A 13,211-nucleotide genomic window follows, 5' to 3' on the forward strand; every position below is an offset into this window, starting at 1 on the left:
CGTGATGATTGTAGATACGATATTGTTGGCTTATGCGATACTGATAACAGCAACATAATACACTTTTGGGAGACGGTATCTCTTACCATCTTCATGGCTGGGTAAACGCTCCAGCCCAATGTTGTTCTTGATTTCTTCGTACACTTTGGTTTGTATCTCCGGGTGATTGGCCAGTAATGCGATCATCCATTCGAGTGTTGAGGCTGTTGTCTCGGATCCTGGGACATCAAATGAGGTAAAAGAGTAGAGCCAAATCGTCAATAAATACCAAGGAACTACAACCATGTGTATGATGTTATGTTTGCACGTACCAGCACCAATAAATAAGGATGCGAAACTGATGATCTGCAAATCCGTCAAACTTCCTTTATCCAAGATCTCGCTTACAAAGCAATCTTCATTTACAGATTGCTCCTTGAACCGCTTCAGCAGTCCACCGTAGAAAGCAACCATGGTTTTCCGCACATCGACAAATTCGGCTCTCGAACTCGGTAATATCTTGTTTAGAATTGGGAAAAACTCTCGAATCTGCTCGGCCGGTCCCAATAATGCTGCAATGCGCTCTGTCAATGCAAAAGCTTGATGGAGCTGTGGATCACCTGGTTTGAAATACGCCATTGACCCGAATGCCATAGCCAAAATACTCGTCATGGTAAAGTGCTCAATATACATGGTTGGCGTAATGGCATTGCCTGCTCTTCCCTGCACTGTTACTTTAGCTCCTTTCTTATCATCATGCGTAGCACGCCAAATGTTTCGCAATAGAGTGGTTCTTCGTTCGTCGATAATCGGTTGATATAAATCAATCTTCTTTTTAATCAGGTTTGTATGTGCTATAGACATGATGGTATTTCTCAGTTCAGTTAACGTCGAGACATTGGTTTCAAATGAATCATCTATCCTCCATAAATAATGTATTGGATGCAACTCACCAATTCTACGCAGATAACGCCATTCTTTGCCATACGGATAAAAGGCGAAACCGCCACCTTTGTCCACTTTTGAAAAAAGATAATTTCGGTCAGAATTAACAAGCCCAAAGCAACAACAGATCATGGCAATGCCCGTGTCATTCATCCATCATTGATTCGCAAGATTTCTCCCTCCTTCAAGTATATTAGCCATACCTCCATCCATAAGGTCATTCACAAGTGTATCCGGAAGACTTCTTGACGAGTAAATGGTGCTTCTGTCGACTATCAATTGTTTGACAGCATCCACCGAGTTTAGAACGACCCATCGTTTCACACCAAACTGCACGGTAAATACAGGGCCCATTTCAAGACTCCAGCGTCGAAAAAGCTCTTGTAATGGTATACCACGACCAAAATGTGGTAGATGACCCACCACCGGGAATCGGCCTGGCGCATATGGAGGATATCCGTCACTTTGATTCGTTGTTGACCACAGTATGAGTGCTAGAATCGCCGCTAATAAACCCAGGATTGTGGTCACAGTAGCACTAGTGGTAGCAGAAAGTAGAGTAGATAAGGATAGTAGCGCCATTGTCTATTTTGCTTTTGGTTTGCGTGTGTATCTTTGTGTATGATTACGCGATGCTTGGTACAAAAAAAATTGTCGCGTAATATTACAAGACACTTTTCGCCTAAAGGGGGAAAATGGTGCAAGCTTAAATAAGGTTGGAGCCTTTTGTTCGCCTAAAACGGTGAAATGCCGTGCATATCAATTGGCTGGTGAGACAGAAGCTTTTATTTATGCATGATAAATGCACAGTAATGTATATCATCACGTACCCTCCTAAAGACTTTTTTTATATCACCGTACAGCGTTTTTTTCTCTTCCCTTAAACTATAAACGCTCTATATCTCGGTAAGGCGATGCTGCGTATTTTTAATGATAACATTTCTTCGAACATCTAACCACTAAATTTCTACCACGAAAATCGTTGAAGGAGTAGTGCCTGTTGTTATCGTGCATGTGCATGACGGGATCACTTCTCAGATAGTTTATGACGGTTCTATAGTAGAATTATTATCACATCGTCAACCTATCTCTAGCTTTCTAACTGTTTAACGTTTATAATACTGGTGGCTAACAAGATCTATAGATATAATATAATTCAGTAGGTCATACTAAAGAAAAAGTAACCATATTTACTTATAGATATCATACGCATAGTGGCCCAACTACGCGTCGTCAACATATTTCTTATTATACTATGTATATGCTAAAAAGATTCATTGATAATGCAGGAACAGTGGAGGACTTCTTAGTAAGCGACTTCCTGCTCCCTTGCTGCTTTTATCTTGATAACAACGAGCGATAAACTTAAAACAAACAGGATGGAGGTCTACTTATAGTGGGTATGGCTTCATACCGAAAATATATTTTGTGCCTGAGCGTATGTTATACAGTATAATATAATATCTTAAAAAGGATGGAGTATCTTAAAAAGGATGGAGCACGTTCATATAAATACAACCGTGATATCGATTCTTCTGGATTGACCTCATTCGAGCCTTTCATTCCTATTATTTGTCCCGATGGTACTGTGTCTATGTGTACATATTTGGGAACGTACCGTTCGAAATATCGTCGCGTCTCTGTTTTAGGTACAGCGTGATCTGGTTGTTTCTTTGAATTACCTTGAGCCAGACTTAAAAGGGGGGGAAAGGAAACCATCAATGTTCTGAGCTTGGTGCTGCATTGCTTCAATAGTTAACTCCGACTTGTTGGCTGTGCTGAAAAACGACTGTGGGTCGCGTTCCCGCACTCTTCTTTGCTTACGCCCTTTTGCCATTTTTCACTGCGACATTCAATGAGTAACATCTCGCATCACCAGGTACGGTCACGATAGTGTACAGTTCTCTAACAAAGGTCCTTCAGTCTGACAGTAATTTTACTCTTTTTTCTTTCTAATGTTCAAAACAAGCAGCTGCGTTAACACCGACCTCCAGAAACGTCTTCAACTTCTGTGATTACGGGTCCAGCTCGAAACACAGAGCTTGAGTTACTCCAAGAGGAACATGGAGTGTCGGCTGACAACGGAGATTAAGGTGAAGAGGTTGAGTTGTACGTGGCTCCCGTTGCCACGTCAAACCAACAATTCTGGAGAAGAGGTATCAAAGAAACGCTCTTATTCTTCATGCGTCTAGGATTTTTTCCATGCCTCTTGTTTTGAAAAAAAGTTTTATTTTTTTCTCGTAGACTCCAATACGCTTCCGCGCACAGTGCGTGCTATTGAGCAGTTCTCTTTTGCGGTGATAGACATTGCTCGTGGCTCTTTGAGCTACGACTTTGTCGTTGAAGGTACCGCCGAGCAGTTGCATCTAGCCACCATGGCCATGGATGCGCTGGTAAGATTGAAAATGAAACAAGCTTCTCTCTGTCATCCTCTTCAAAAATAGGATGTATAACACAACTGCTGGATCGGGATTGTGGTTTTATTATAGCTCGGCAAACATAGCTCAGGTGATTACTATGCGCTCTTGAGAGTCGATGGCCCCTGTTTTGAGGATCGTGCTGTGCAGATCCGAGGTGTTGTTGGTGCTCTTGCGCCTGAAAAGGGCTCGAGCAACTTGAAAGATTTGCACATCAAGGTGGCTCGTGTGTACGCGGGGACAGAAAAGGAACGGCGCCGATTGGTTTCCACTGTTGAAACTGGTTTTGATGCGCTGACAGTAGCCATGGAGGTTGATCCCCGCCTCCCTTGGTCGTCTCGAAGAAATCTACGAGGGCAATGAATCCTGTAAGTCATACAACCTTTTATCACCAGAGGATAATCGTGAGTGCATTTTCTGGCGATTGAACAATAGTCTGTAAACACACGATATTTGTAATCTTTGCCCTCATGTCTGCGAGGCTGAACAAGATCAGCAGACTGAGGGGTAAGTAATATGGAACACCTCCATCTTACGCACACTACTCAAGAAGCTCTCTTTCCACTTGTTTATTGCTTGCACTGCCCTCGCTATCTGGCAGGCGCACTGGAAACGTATTTTTGAGGACGCCGACTTCGTCTCCGATCACGTTGGTCAACAGGCGCACCAAGAAATAGCTTAATAGAATACTGTGTATCTAACTTTGTAATCCAATGAAATAAAAAAAAAAACTTCAAGAAATATCAATCAGCGATGAATCAGCCTATTGACGACTTGACAAAATTACCTGGCAACTCCTCCAATGATGCAACATCTTGGCTTCGAGACGTACATCTCCTTGTACATCCTGTTCATCGTCGCTTTGATACCTATCACTAGACAGGGCTGCATCCAGTCCAAATCGTTGTCAGAAATGGAGCATCGTGCTCCTCCAAGTCTAAACCATCGCTTGGCTCTCGATTCGATAAAATATCGGCGACAGACGATGATTGTTGGTTGTCAGTATGCGAGGGGCTATGAGCGAAGCGTGGCAAGGACAGACAATAGAATATGACCGTATCACTTATTCGATTCTACTGCTCATCAAAAAAAATCTATAGAATGAGATATCATACCTTTTATCAAGAAAAGGTTGATTTCACTAAAAAACACATTGGTTGTTCATTTCGATACGTCAAAAAGATTGCAGCTACTCAGTTGCACAGCATACCTGATATCGTTAGTTTTTTGTTCAGCGACAACGACTCCTAATATGAGTACCATGTGCTAACTAACTTAACACTAACAGGTTCTTTCTTGTGCTAATATCTTACTTTTTTCCTTTGCAGCGTTGAATGCACGCACCATTAACAAACGCGCTCCCCAATGCTGTACACGCGCCTTCAATGGAAACTCGTCATTAACAGCATCTTCAAGTAACACCATGCTTTCATTCTGCACGTTATAGGGACGTCACACCATGTATCGCTAAGCGATAATTAGGTGGGCTGCCGTTTGCGCAAATCGAAGACGACAGAATCGGCAAAGGTGGTGACGTTTTTCTTGAGTGTCGACAAGTAGTAGTCTTTCTACGACTCATTCAACTGCGTTGTCAAAACATCCTTGGCAACCGCTTCAAAGTAATCCCAGTTGGAAGTGATAATGGCTTTGCCGTTGCAAGTAGACACACAGTTAAAGCTCTAGCTTGTTCTACGGTGATTGCTAACAATAACACCATTGGTAATGCTGGTTGGTACATGTAACCTCAGCGCCATTAACTCTGTGTCACAATAACAGACTGCGCCACGTCGATCGATGCTTATATGAGTTGAAGCTTCCAAATGCTGCTGGTGTTCGCGTTGCTTTAAGTCTCACCAATTTGTATAAATAACGCAAAAGTTCACATTTACGTACCTGAAGAGCGTGTACTTTATTCAAGTTAGCATTTCAAGTCCCGTGGTTTTTTTTTTGGGGGGGGGAGGGGCGGGGGGAAAGGATATGACGCAGTCCGACAGTCCGAGCGAGAAAGGAAGAATAATTTTTTATTTTATATCGCCACAGCAGAAAATCGTACAAACATACACATACACCCGCGCGCCATGGCAACAGCACCACGAGTATACCAGTTTCCACAATTGTTCAGACGGCTCAGCAATCAAAAACAACAATTCACAAAACACTTTATCGATTTACGGGAATCCAAATCGTACCGTCTAGAGAATCAAACGGCTTTGGTCCCCGGTTTAAAAATGTTGCGCGAACTGCGCGATGATGGATTCAAAATGCGATCGCTCGTAATAACAGCAGAAAAAGAGCCGCATGACGAATCGGCAATTAAGCATCCAGCCATCGACGTGCTGAAGAATCCTGATGCGTTCCCAGCAAAACGCTACTTTGTATGTGATGTGGATCTCACTCGGCGCATTCTCGGTACGGCGTCGCGACCCGGTCGTCACGAGATCTTTGCAGAGTTGGAATTAAAACCACAGAGAGTGCCGGACAGTGCCGATCGGCTGTTGGTGTTCGATCACGTCAATGATCCTGGCAACCTGGGAAATCTAGTACGAACGGGCATGGCGCTCGGCTGGGACGCAGGGCTGATCACAACAGGCACGTGTGATATGTATAATGACAAGACGATTCGGGCATCGCGCGGATTAACGCTCAAGTGGCCTCACAAGCTTGTGCCGGTACCTGATCTTGTTGAGTATTTGCGATCGCGCAACATGACACCCGTCGTAGCAGATATGATGCCTTCTACGTCGTCTCAAACAGGAAGCAGCAGAGCAGACGATGTGTGGACGCCTCCAGGCTCGAATATCTGTTTTTGGAACTTTCAAGGCAAGACACAGACTTTACCACAACGGCCAGCCCTGATCCTCAGCTCAGAGCATCGCGGTGTCAAAGGGCTGGATGACGAGCTACGAGTATCGGTGCCGATGGCTCGAGGGATAGAGTCGCTCAATGTCAGCTCAGCTGGCAGCATGCTGATGCATGAACTAGACCGATTGCTGCTACCTTCCAAGAAAGGACAGCAGTAGCGCACAAGCATCACCATTCTGATAATAACAATAAAAGTATACTTGCTCACGTAATATGTACCAAGGGTGTACGGGTCAATGTTGGGACTGAAAAGAAGAGATTGATTTGGGGGGGGGGGGGGTGGGGTGGGGAGGGAGAAGGGAGGGTGGTAGTTCCTGTTGAAACTATAAATAGAAATGCGGCAATTGCATTTTTTTTTTTCTATTTATACAAGACTATACTTGGTTTCTTTCGCGACGCTTTTTTTTCGCAATCCTTTTTTTGAGCCTTTGCCCTTTAATTATAGCAACCCACTCTTTATACTACCACCCCACAAGACAGACAGACAGACACAAAAAGGTAAAGCACAAAGCCTTCGCATAGGCCACTGGGGAGCGGTCCAAGAGACATACGCACACGTCCCTTTCTGCACTGCCGCACACTCGTCATGGCGGAATGAGCCCATGGCGTGCTGTGCTCGTCAGTATCCGCGCCTGCTGCTTGGGTCGGAGGGGGCAGTATAGCAGAAAAAAAAAGTTTTTGGGTCGTCTTGCCAATGGAAATCCGAGTACTCATATCTTATTTGTTACTGTTGTCAGGTTCTCTTTTACAACTCGTATTATAGCAAATGGGACGAAAGAAAATTAAGATCCAGCCTATTCAAGACGACCGTAACCGTCAGGTTCGTGCTAGACATGTTTACAATAGTGGTCGCCTCTTATTATTGCCATCCGTTGTCACAAAGAAACTAACAAGGTGCCTTATGGGTGGGGGCTCGCGGCGTGTGTGCAGGTCACTTTCCTGAAGCGGAAATACGGTCTAATGAAGAAGGCCTACGAGCTGTCTGTCCTTTGCAACTGTGACATTGGCCTGATCATATTCAACAACTCGAACAACAAGCTGGTGCAGTATGCAAGCAAGGATATGGACAAGGTGTTGCTGCGATATACAGAGGTAAGCAAGGAAAGAGAGTGAGAGAGTCGTTGTCGCCACGTGTGTGTTGCTCATTCTTTGCTTTCTCTACAGTATCAAGAGCCACACGAGAGTAAAAACAATGTAGACGTGAGTCCGTCTTTTTTGTGCTAGTGGAAGCGTAGTGAAGAGTGGGTACAGTAAGTTACTAACAGCAGAGTCGTGACAGTTTATGGATTCCGGTCTTGATCAAGGAAAGGATCTGGATGCTTCGGATCAGGAGTACGACCCTGAATATTTGCCGCCGCCGCCGTCGCAACAGCAGCAGCAGCAGCAGCAGCATCAGCAATCAGTATCGCCCATGGTCACTGCCGCTGCCGTTCCACCACCACCACCTCCTCCTTCAATCCACCATCATCATCAACAACCACAACAGCACCGGCAGCCTATGATGATGCCACCACCACCGCCGCCGCCGCCTACTCAGCCCCCTCCAATGTATCACCAACCAATCAAGCATGAAGAGCATTCGCATAATTACGGCAATTATCACCCACAACAACCCTTTATGTATAATACGAGCAGCAATCCAGGCCCTGTTGCAACCACGGCAGTATCAGCAGCGCCAGTAACTTATGCAGGGACGCCAGAGATGGTACAACCGGTATGTGTACAGTGATCGTGATGCTTTTGCGCTTGTGGTAAGTATTCTAATACATTGATAGACTGTACCTTCGACCTCAATCCCGTCGTCAACGGCATTTCTCGGTCCGCGGCCGGCTGTATACCACCATCAGCAACATCAGCCACCTCCACCGGCTCAATCGATGCTTGTACAACAGCAACAGCAGCAACAGTTGTATTCAAGACAGCAGCCACAGCCGTCCGTTACTCGGCCGTCTTTGTCTCCACAGCCTGCACCACTAAACACATTCAAGCCTATTGATGCTCCTGCACCTGCATCGCTACCAGCACCACCACCTTGCGCCTCTGCGTCATCTTCGTCGTCCTCATCACCATCGACGTCGTCACTGTCACAAACAAACTCGGGCACGATGGGCTTTGCTGTTCCATCATCCCAAGTGCGATCATCACCGCTACTTCCGAACAATGACAAGAAACCATCCAATCTGCGCGTGCAGATACCCAATGACGAACAACAACAACAGCAGCAGCAGCAGCATCAGCATCAACAACAACAACAACAAACACAGCAGTACCCACCCCATCACCAGCAGCATCCAAATCGTGTTATGGGAGAAAGGGGTGGTGGCGGTGGCGGCGGCAAGGGCCCAACATCACCAACGTCTGCTCTACCTTCACAATTTGCACAGAACTTACCCTCGCCATTTTCAATATATCCAGAATTCCTTCAACAAAACGAGTTACCCAGTCCATTGAATTTCTCTACTACCCCGACGGCTTCAAATGCGTTCCATTGGCCTGCAGCTGGTGCTGGTTCCTCGGCTGCTGCTGCCGCTGCTGCTGCATCACAACAAACGCGTAATAGCGATTATAGACCCTCTCCGTTAGGCAACAATACTAGTAATAATAATGGCGCTGGCCATCAAAAAAGACCGGATGCTCCCACCGGCAATTCCGAAGTTGAAAACCAACGACTTAAAAAAATTAAACTTGAAGCTGTATGAACAAACTACAATTACTACTCTTGCTACTATTATCACTGTTAGTATACCACGATAGTAATCCTTAGTTCTATCAAGGATTTGCACAACCTGACATTTCTGATCCTCATGCCCATATTCTCTTTCTTTTTTCCCTTCAATTCACAGCACCATTACGCACTGTTTTCTTTAAAAAACCTCCTTTCATGTTGTAACAAATTTGCACCTTTGTTCATGTACAAGCGCATATATTTCTCTAATACACACTACACTGTTTTACGCATAAAGAACATCTTGCCTCCTGTCGTTCTTCCGACTATGCTGTGGCGCTTTCCTTTTATGCAGCGTCTAAAGTAATAAAGTGTATACTTTATTAAATCCTGCTAAAGTGTACAAGTATTGTGTACATACTACTACATGTACATACGGATAGTTAGCACGACGCGCACGCGTGCATTCATGCATGCATGCTTGAATTCGTTGTTGCTGGTCACTTTTTATCAAAGTTAAGGAGAAGAAGAGGGGGAAGGGCCACAACCAGGAAGTCGGTTTGGTTTTCTTTGTACAGCTCACATCATACGTACACGCATATCACGTATGAGCTCTCCACAGACATATGCACGACAGCGATTTCCTGTGAGAATACACACTTATATGGCATACACATAACCAGGTATATTATTATTTTCGTTAGTTATAATCTTCTTAATACCTCGCTTGTCGCTATGCATGCTGTAGAAATTCGGCCTGTAGCAAGATAGTAGAATTTCGTTACATATCATCTATAAAAGGTGGTATCGTTCAATGTTTTTCAAACAAGGGGAATGGCATGCATTGCTATTAGACAATCAAACTTTACCACCGTAGCGTTGTAGGACATCACTTGCATGTGACCAGTTCAAATACTCGGTATTGTCAAATTCAGCAACGCGAAAACCCACTTCTTCAAAATTCACGAGATTGCTTCAGTTAAAAAGTAACGACAGTAATGCTGTAATATATAAGCCAAGTTCTACTGACTGATGCTAAAAAATAACACTTGTGACGTACTAATAACACATCCAAAGTGTTACCGCTTGCAACGTCAGCACCAATGTCAAAGGTTCGTTTTAGATGCTCTGCTGCTAGGCTTGAGTTTTTTAATAACACGAACTACAGTATTTCCATGAGTTTTTGACTCCTGTTGATTATCTTGGCTAATACGGCCAACGTGTCTGCAGCAGAACCGCATGACAGTATAATATCAAATTGCTTACGTACATTTTCTCTCACTTCAATCCTCTGTGGTAAGTATACCTTTGTTATAGCGTAGCTTTCTGTTAATTTATGCGTAAAAGGTGCTGTATAAACAGTTGCACTGCCTTTGCACCCGCCCTTAAAAGCTCTTTATCTTCACTCGGTTTGGTGGTTAATATATGTACATCGTTCCCTTTGCACGTTAGCAACAAGCATCGTTGTACATTTCCATAAAAGCTTTGCATAAAGCAGGGCTGTGTGACCATGTCTGGAGGTTCCATAATTAGCAACCGGACCATGAATATGCGCACACAGCAAGTTTATTACTTACCACTAGCAAGCCACGGGTGTAAACCCGACCGTCCTGACGAAGACGGTCTAATTGTTTGGGATCTTGCGCGATGGGCGAATGAACTGATCTGGCCGTTTGGCCGTGTTCGAGCATTGCCTTCGCAATTGTTGACTGACAATGACCTAAGGCACCGTCTCGATGAAACACACCATGGCCTTCTTGCTGGCATTGTGGACAAACCTTGATGCGGATGACTTTGACTTCACCAAGATCGTTGAGTTGGTCCATATTGAGGGCATGGCGAAGAGGAGGTGGCTGCCGGAGTAACCGTAACTCAGTTGCACGTCCAAACATGGCACAGCGCGGGCAGAACTTTGATGTGCCGTATTCGTCAATGCGGACAGGTACAAAGCGACGTCCCTTTTTGCTTTTCGCTCGAATGAGTAACCTTGTGGCTAGCTTAGCATCCAAAGCGGGCCGTGAGCCTCTTCGATGATCGCCAGTAGTAAGTGCGTCTGCACCGAAACCGAGCAGAACGGGCCGTTCGGATTCCCACTGTTCTTTGTTCCATTCACGCCTCCTTCGTCTCCTACGTTTTCGACGGGTTCTCTTGTCATCGGCCGTAATTGCATGATGGTCGCTTGGAAATCGTTGTGGTGGTGGACCTTTGATCATATTCAGAATTGTGTCCGTGGCCTTGTTTATTGCGGAATCCATGGAAATGCGGGTGTCCCAAGCTTTGCGCCGAACCGAACGCTGAGAATAGAACTGCCAGAGATTGATGCCCACATTGTCAGTCTGCCATGCACGCACGTATAGCATGAACTTAGCAAGGTTCAATTTCTTGCTACCAGCCATAAGTCGCGCTTCCAGTACATCCATACCAGCAGCGAGCTTTCTGTCGTGTAACCATCTACCATTCAATCCTTGTCGACCATATAGCTCATTCTTTTTCACAGTATACTGAACACCGGTGTCATGGACATGGTGCTCGCTGGGCAAAAAAAATGCACCTGCGGCAAACGTTTCACCTAGATCAAGGCCAATGGCACCGTCATATTCCCCTACTCCTCGTTCACCTTCTGGAGCTAATACGTTTAAGAATTATTTTACTGATTAACTTCATGTCGATACGGCATTTCTCCTATGTTACGGCTACCTACCATTTGCTTCAGCACGTGCAAGCATCTTTCTGATTTCTGGCAGGTAACGCAAAGTAGTAGTTCCAGAACCGCCTCTTGAGCCAGGTTTGGACCAGTCGGTCATGTTCGCAAACAGTTGCACGCCGTCTGTTCTGATCATACGCAACGTAAACCGCGGTGTACCAGGTTCTACGGCACCCTCGAGGGTCTCATTGATAAACTTTTCGTATCCACACTGTTTTGTCCTTAAAGCACCGTCTTGCAACTTGGTAGTACCATGCCCAAATCAACAAGGAAAGAATATGGGTCATTGGAACGGACAGCCCGACGATTCTGCTGGCCATGGTGGTCTCTTGCATATTGGATCCTTTCTTCTTCTTGTAACTTAAAATATCTGCGATATCCCTCTTGCAATCGTACACGAGCATCATTCACACTGTCTCTCGCTACATAACATTTCATAGAAGCCAAAATTCGTCAGTAAAAAGTTTTATAATTTTGCTCACATTTCACCGAAATCACCCCAACGTACCAGCTTGCAGTCGAGCCCTGTTGTCAATGTTTGTTTCTGCTTCCATAAGCGCATGCAGATTCATGTATATCGGCGCAGTAAAATATTCAAGGTCGTCAAATATGTTACGAATAAACGTTGATGGAAGTTGTACGGGGATTGTCTTGGTTGCAGCAGAAGGGCACGCAGCGAATGATAAAGTGTCAGGTAAACGCTCGAGCATGGCAATTTGCATCGAAAGAAGATGACGAGTTTGGCTACTTGAAGCCACAACGGGTACTGGGTCACCGTCGGCGCCGTTGCTGTCGCCGTTGTTACCACGATTGCTACCGCCACTCGGATCTTCTTCAGCGCTGTCGTCATCAGTTTCGACTGCATTATCAAGTGCAGTATCACGCTGGTTTTCTTCAATGGTACGCTTGAGACCACCAGCCTTTTTTGACGCGGATCTCGTCACTGGAGGGACAGGGTGTGACGGTCCAGCTTGCGGTGGCGACGAAGGAGGTTGATCCTGTTGACCAGCAGCAACGACTTGAGATCGATCATCACGAGGGCGCTTGATCACCAAACAGTCAAATATGTCTAAAGGCCCTTGATCTTGATCTTGGTCAGCTAGCCGAACTCCAATTAGGCGACCTGTCACTTCTTGTAAAAACAAGCGTTCCTCAGTGATAAACGTCTCCAAAGCTTGTCGATTTTCTTCCGTGGCTTCTTGTGCGAGCGATTCAGCAACCTTTAAACATTTCGACAAATTGATTACAGACTCCATTTTTTCATTGCTTCTTAGTGGTATGTGCCAAATACGAGAGTAGATATACTCCGGGAGATCTTCATGTATGGGGAAATTAGCTGGTACTGTTGCTGCTCTCTTGAGGAGCAAGTCGATTCGCTCGTCGTTGAGCTCAACAGGATTCTTGCGAAGTTCTTTCGCTGCTGCACTAACCAGGACCGCACTTGGTTCCGCACTTCTTGGGCTAAAGCTGCGTACTGCTCTTGATGTTGGGCGTCCACCTGTTCGTTACGAAGCTAGGATAAAACATATGCTCGAAACCAGTTTTCCAAGGGCCAACCCCTCGGGACACGGGCCAGAGAAGGCATACGTGCTTTAAGATACTTGATACTGTTGTCAGCAAAGCCTTGGACCACAGTTTG

General features: G+C 45.3%; 7 protein-coding genes across 7 annotated transcripts; 4 read left to right on the forward strand and 3 right to left on the reverse strand.

The window, feature by feature from the left end:
* Nucleotides 1-30: 30 nt before the first annotated feature.
* On the reverse strand, nucleotides 31-668 carry BDB00DRAFT_954061 (cytochrome P450; the record flags this gene model as incomplete). The annotated part of the gene is made up of 2 exons (XM_053129628.1): nucleotides 312-668; nucleotides 31-218 (listed from the first exon to the last, which is right to left on the reverse strand). Exons 1-2 carry the CDS (start codon nucleotides 649-651, stop codon nucleotides 31-33), a joined length of 528 nt encoding a protein of 175 aa, XP_052981948.1. The 5' UTR covers nucleotides 652-668.
* A 2,111-nt stretch (nucleotides 669-2,779) lies between these two features.
* On the forward strand, nucleotides 2,780-3,704 carry BDB00DRAFT_786202 (uncharacterized protein; the record flags this gene model as incomplete). The annotated part of the gene is made up of 4 exons (XM_053120588.1): nucleotides 2,780-2,803; nucleotides 3,026-3,080; nucleotides 3,169-3,317; nucleotides 3,414-3,704. The coding sequence occupies 4 exons, from the start codon at nucleotides 2,780-2,782 to the stop codon at nucleotides 3,702-3,704; spliced, it is 519 nt and encodes a 172-aa protein (XP_052981949.1).
* A 1,605-nt stretch (nucleotides 3,705-5,309) lies between these two features.
* BDB00DRAFT_812996 (Alpha/beta knot methyltransferase) lies at nucleotides 5,310-6,446 on the forward strand. Its single transcript, XM_053122732.1, has one exon. It carries the CDS (start codon nucleotides 5,420-5,422, stop codon nucleotides 6,359-6,361), a length of 942 nt encoding a protein of 313 aa, XP_052981950.1. The 5' UTR covers nucleotides 5,310-5,419; the 3' UTR covers nucleotides 6,362-6,446.
* A 136-nt stretch (nucleotides 6,447-6,582) lies between these two features.
* On the forward strand, nucleotides 6,583-7,659 carry BDB00DRAFT_813004 (uncharacterized protein). The gene is made up of 4 exons (XM_053122733.1): nucleotides 6,583-6,701; nucleotides 6,941-7,023; nucleotides 7,134-7,403; nucleotides 7,483-7,659. Exons 2-3 carry the CDS (start codon nucleotides 6,970-6,972, stop codon nucleotides 7,314-7,316), a joined length of 237 nt encoding a protein of 78 aa, XP_052981951.1. The 5' UTR covers nucleotides 6,583-6,701; nucleotides 6,941-6,969; the 3' UTR covers nucleotides 7,317-7,403; nucleotides 7,483-7,659.
* Nucleotides 7,648-9,307, forward strand: BDB00DRAFT_813007 (uncharacterized protein). The gene has a single exon (XM_053122734.1). It carries the CDS (start codon nucleotides 8,081-8,083, stop codon nucleotides 8,900-8,902), a length of 822 nt encoding a protein of 273 aa, XP_052981952.1. The 5' UTR covers nucleotides 7,648-8,080; the 3' UTR covers nucleotides 8,903-9,307.
* A 730-nt stretch (nucleotides 9,308-10,037) lies between these two features.
* Nucleotides 10,038-11,541, reverse strand: BDB00DRAFT_210565 (uncharacterized protein). The gene is made up of 2 exons (XM_053116475.1): nucleotides 10,446-11,541; nucleotides 10,038-10,382 (listed from the first exon to the last, which is right to left on the reverse strand). The coding sequence occupies exons 1-2, from the start codon at nucleotides 11,286-11,288 to the stop codon at nucleotides 10,317-10,319; spliced, it is 909 nt and encodes a 302-aa protein (XP_052981953.1). The 5' UTR covers nucleotides 11,289-11,541; the 3' UTR covers nucleotides 10,038-10,316.
* Nucleotides 11,542-12,930, reverse strand: BDB00DRAFT_210557 (uncharacterized protein). The gene is made up of 2 exons (XM_053116474.1): nucleotides 12,081-12,930; nucleotides 11,542-11,994 (listed from the first exon to the last, which is right to left on the reverse strand). The coding sequence occupies exons 1-2, from the start codon at nucleotides 12,826-12,828 to the stop codon at nucleotides 11,795-11,797; spliced, it is 948 nt and encodes a 315-aa protein (XP_052981954.1). The 5' UTR covers nucleotides 12,829-12,930; the 3' UTR covers nucleotides 11,542-11,794.
* Nucleotides 12,931-13,211: the final 281 nt, after the last annotated feature.

The sequence above is a fragment of the Zychaea mexicana genome, assembly GCF_025766255.1.
Source record: "Zychaea mexicana strain RSA 1403 chromosome Unknown BDB00scaffold_19, whole genome shotgun sequence".
In the NCBI taxonomy this organism is placed as follows: domain Eukaryota; kingdom Fungi; phylum Mucoromycota; class Mucoromycetes; order Mucorales; family Lichtheimiaceae; genus Zychaea; species Zychaea mexicana.

Excerpts from the sequence above, each read along its gene's own strand:
- BDB00DRAFT_812996 (XM_053122732.1), top strand. The coding sequence starts at position 5,420 with ATGGCAACAGCACCACGAGTATACCAGTTTCCACAATTGTTCAGACGG.
- BDB00DRAFT_813004 (XM_053122733.1), top strand. The coding sequence starts at position 6,970 with ATGGGACGAAAGAAAATTAAGATCCAGCCTATTCAAGACGACCGTAAC. Across the intron at positions 7,024-7,133 it reads AAGACGACCGTAACCGTCAG|GTCACTTTCCTGAAGCGGAA; the intron begins GTTCGTGCTAGA and ends GCGTGTGTGCAG.
- BDB00DRAFT_813007 (XM_053122734.1), top strand. The coding sequence starts at position 8,081 with ATGCTTGTACAACAGCAACAGCAGCAACAGTTGTATTCAAGACAGCAG.
- BDB00DRAFT_210565 (XM_053116475.1), bottom strand. The coding sequence starts at position 11,288 with ATGGATGTACTGGAAGCGCGACTTATGGCTGGTAGCAAGAAATTGAAC. Across the intron at positions 10,383-10,445 it reads ACACCCGTGGCTTGCTAGTG|ACATGGTCACACAGCCCTGC; the intron begins GTAAGTAATAAA and ends TGGAACCTCCAG.
- BDB00DRAFT_210557 (XM_053116474.1), bottom strand. The coding sequence starts at position 12,828 with ATGGAGTCTGTAATCAATTTGTCGAAATGTTTAAAGGTTGCTGAATCG. Across the intron at positions 11,995-12,080 it reads CAGGGCTCGACTGCAAGCTG|CGAGAGACAGTGTGAATGAT; the intron begins GTACGTTGGGGT and ends AATGTTATGTAG.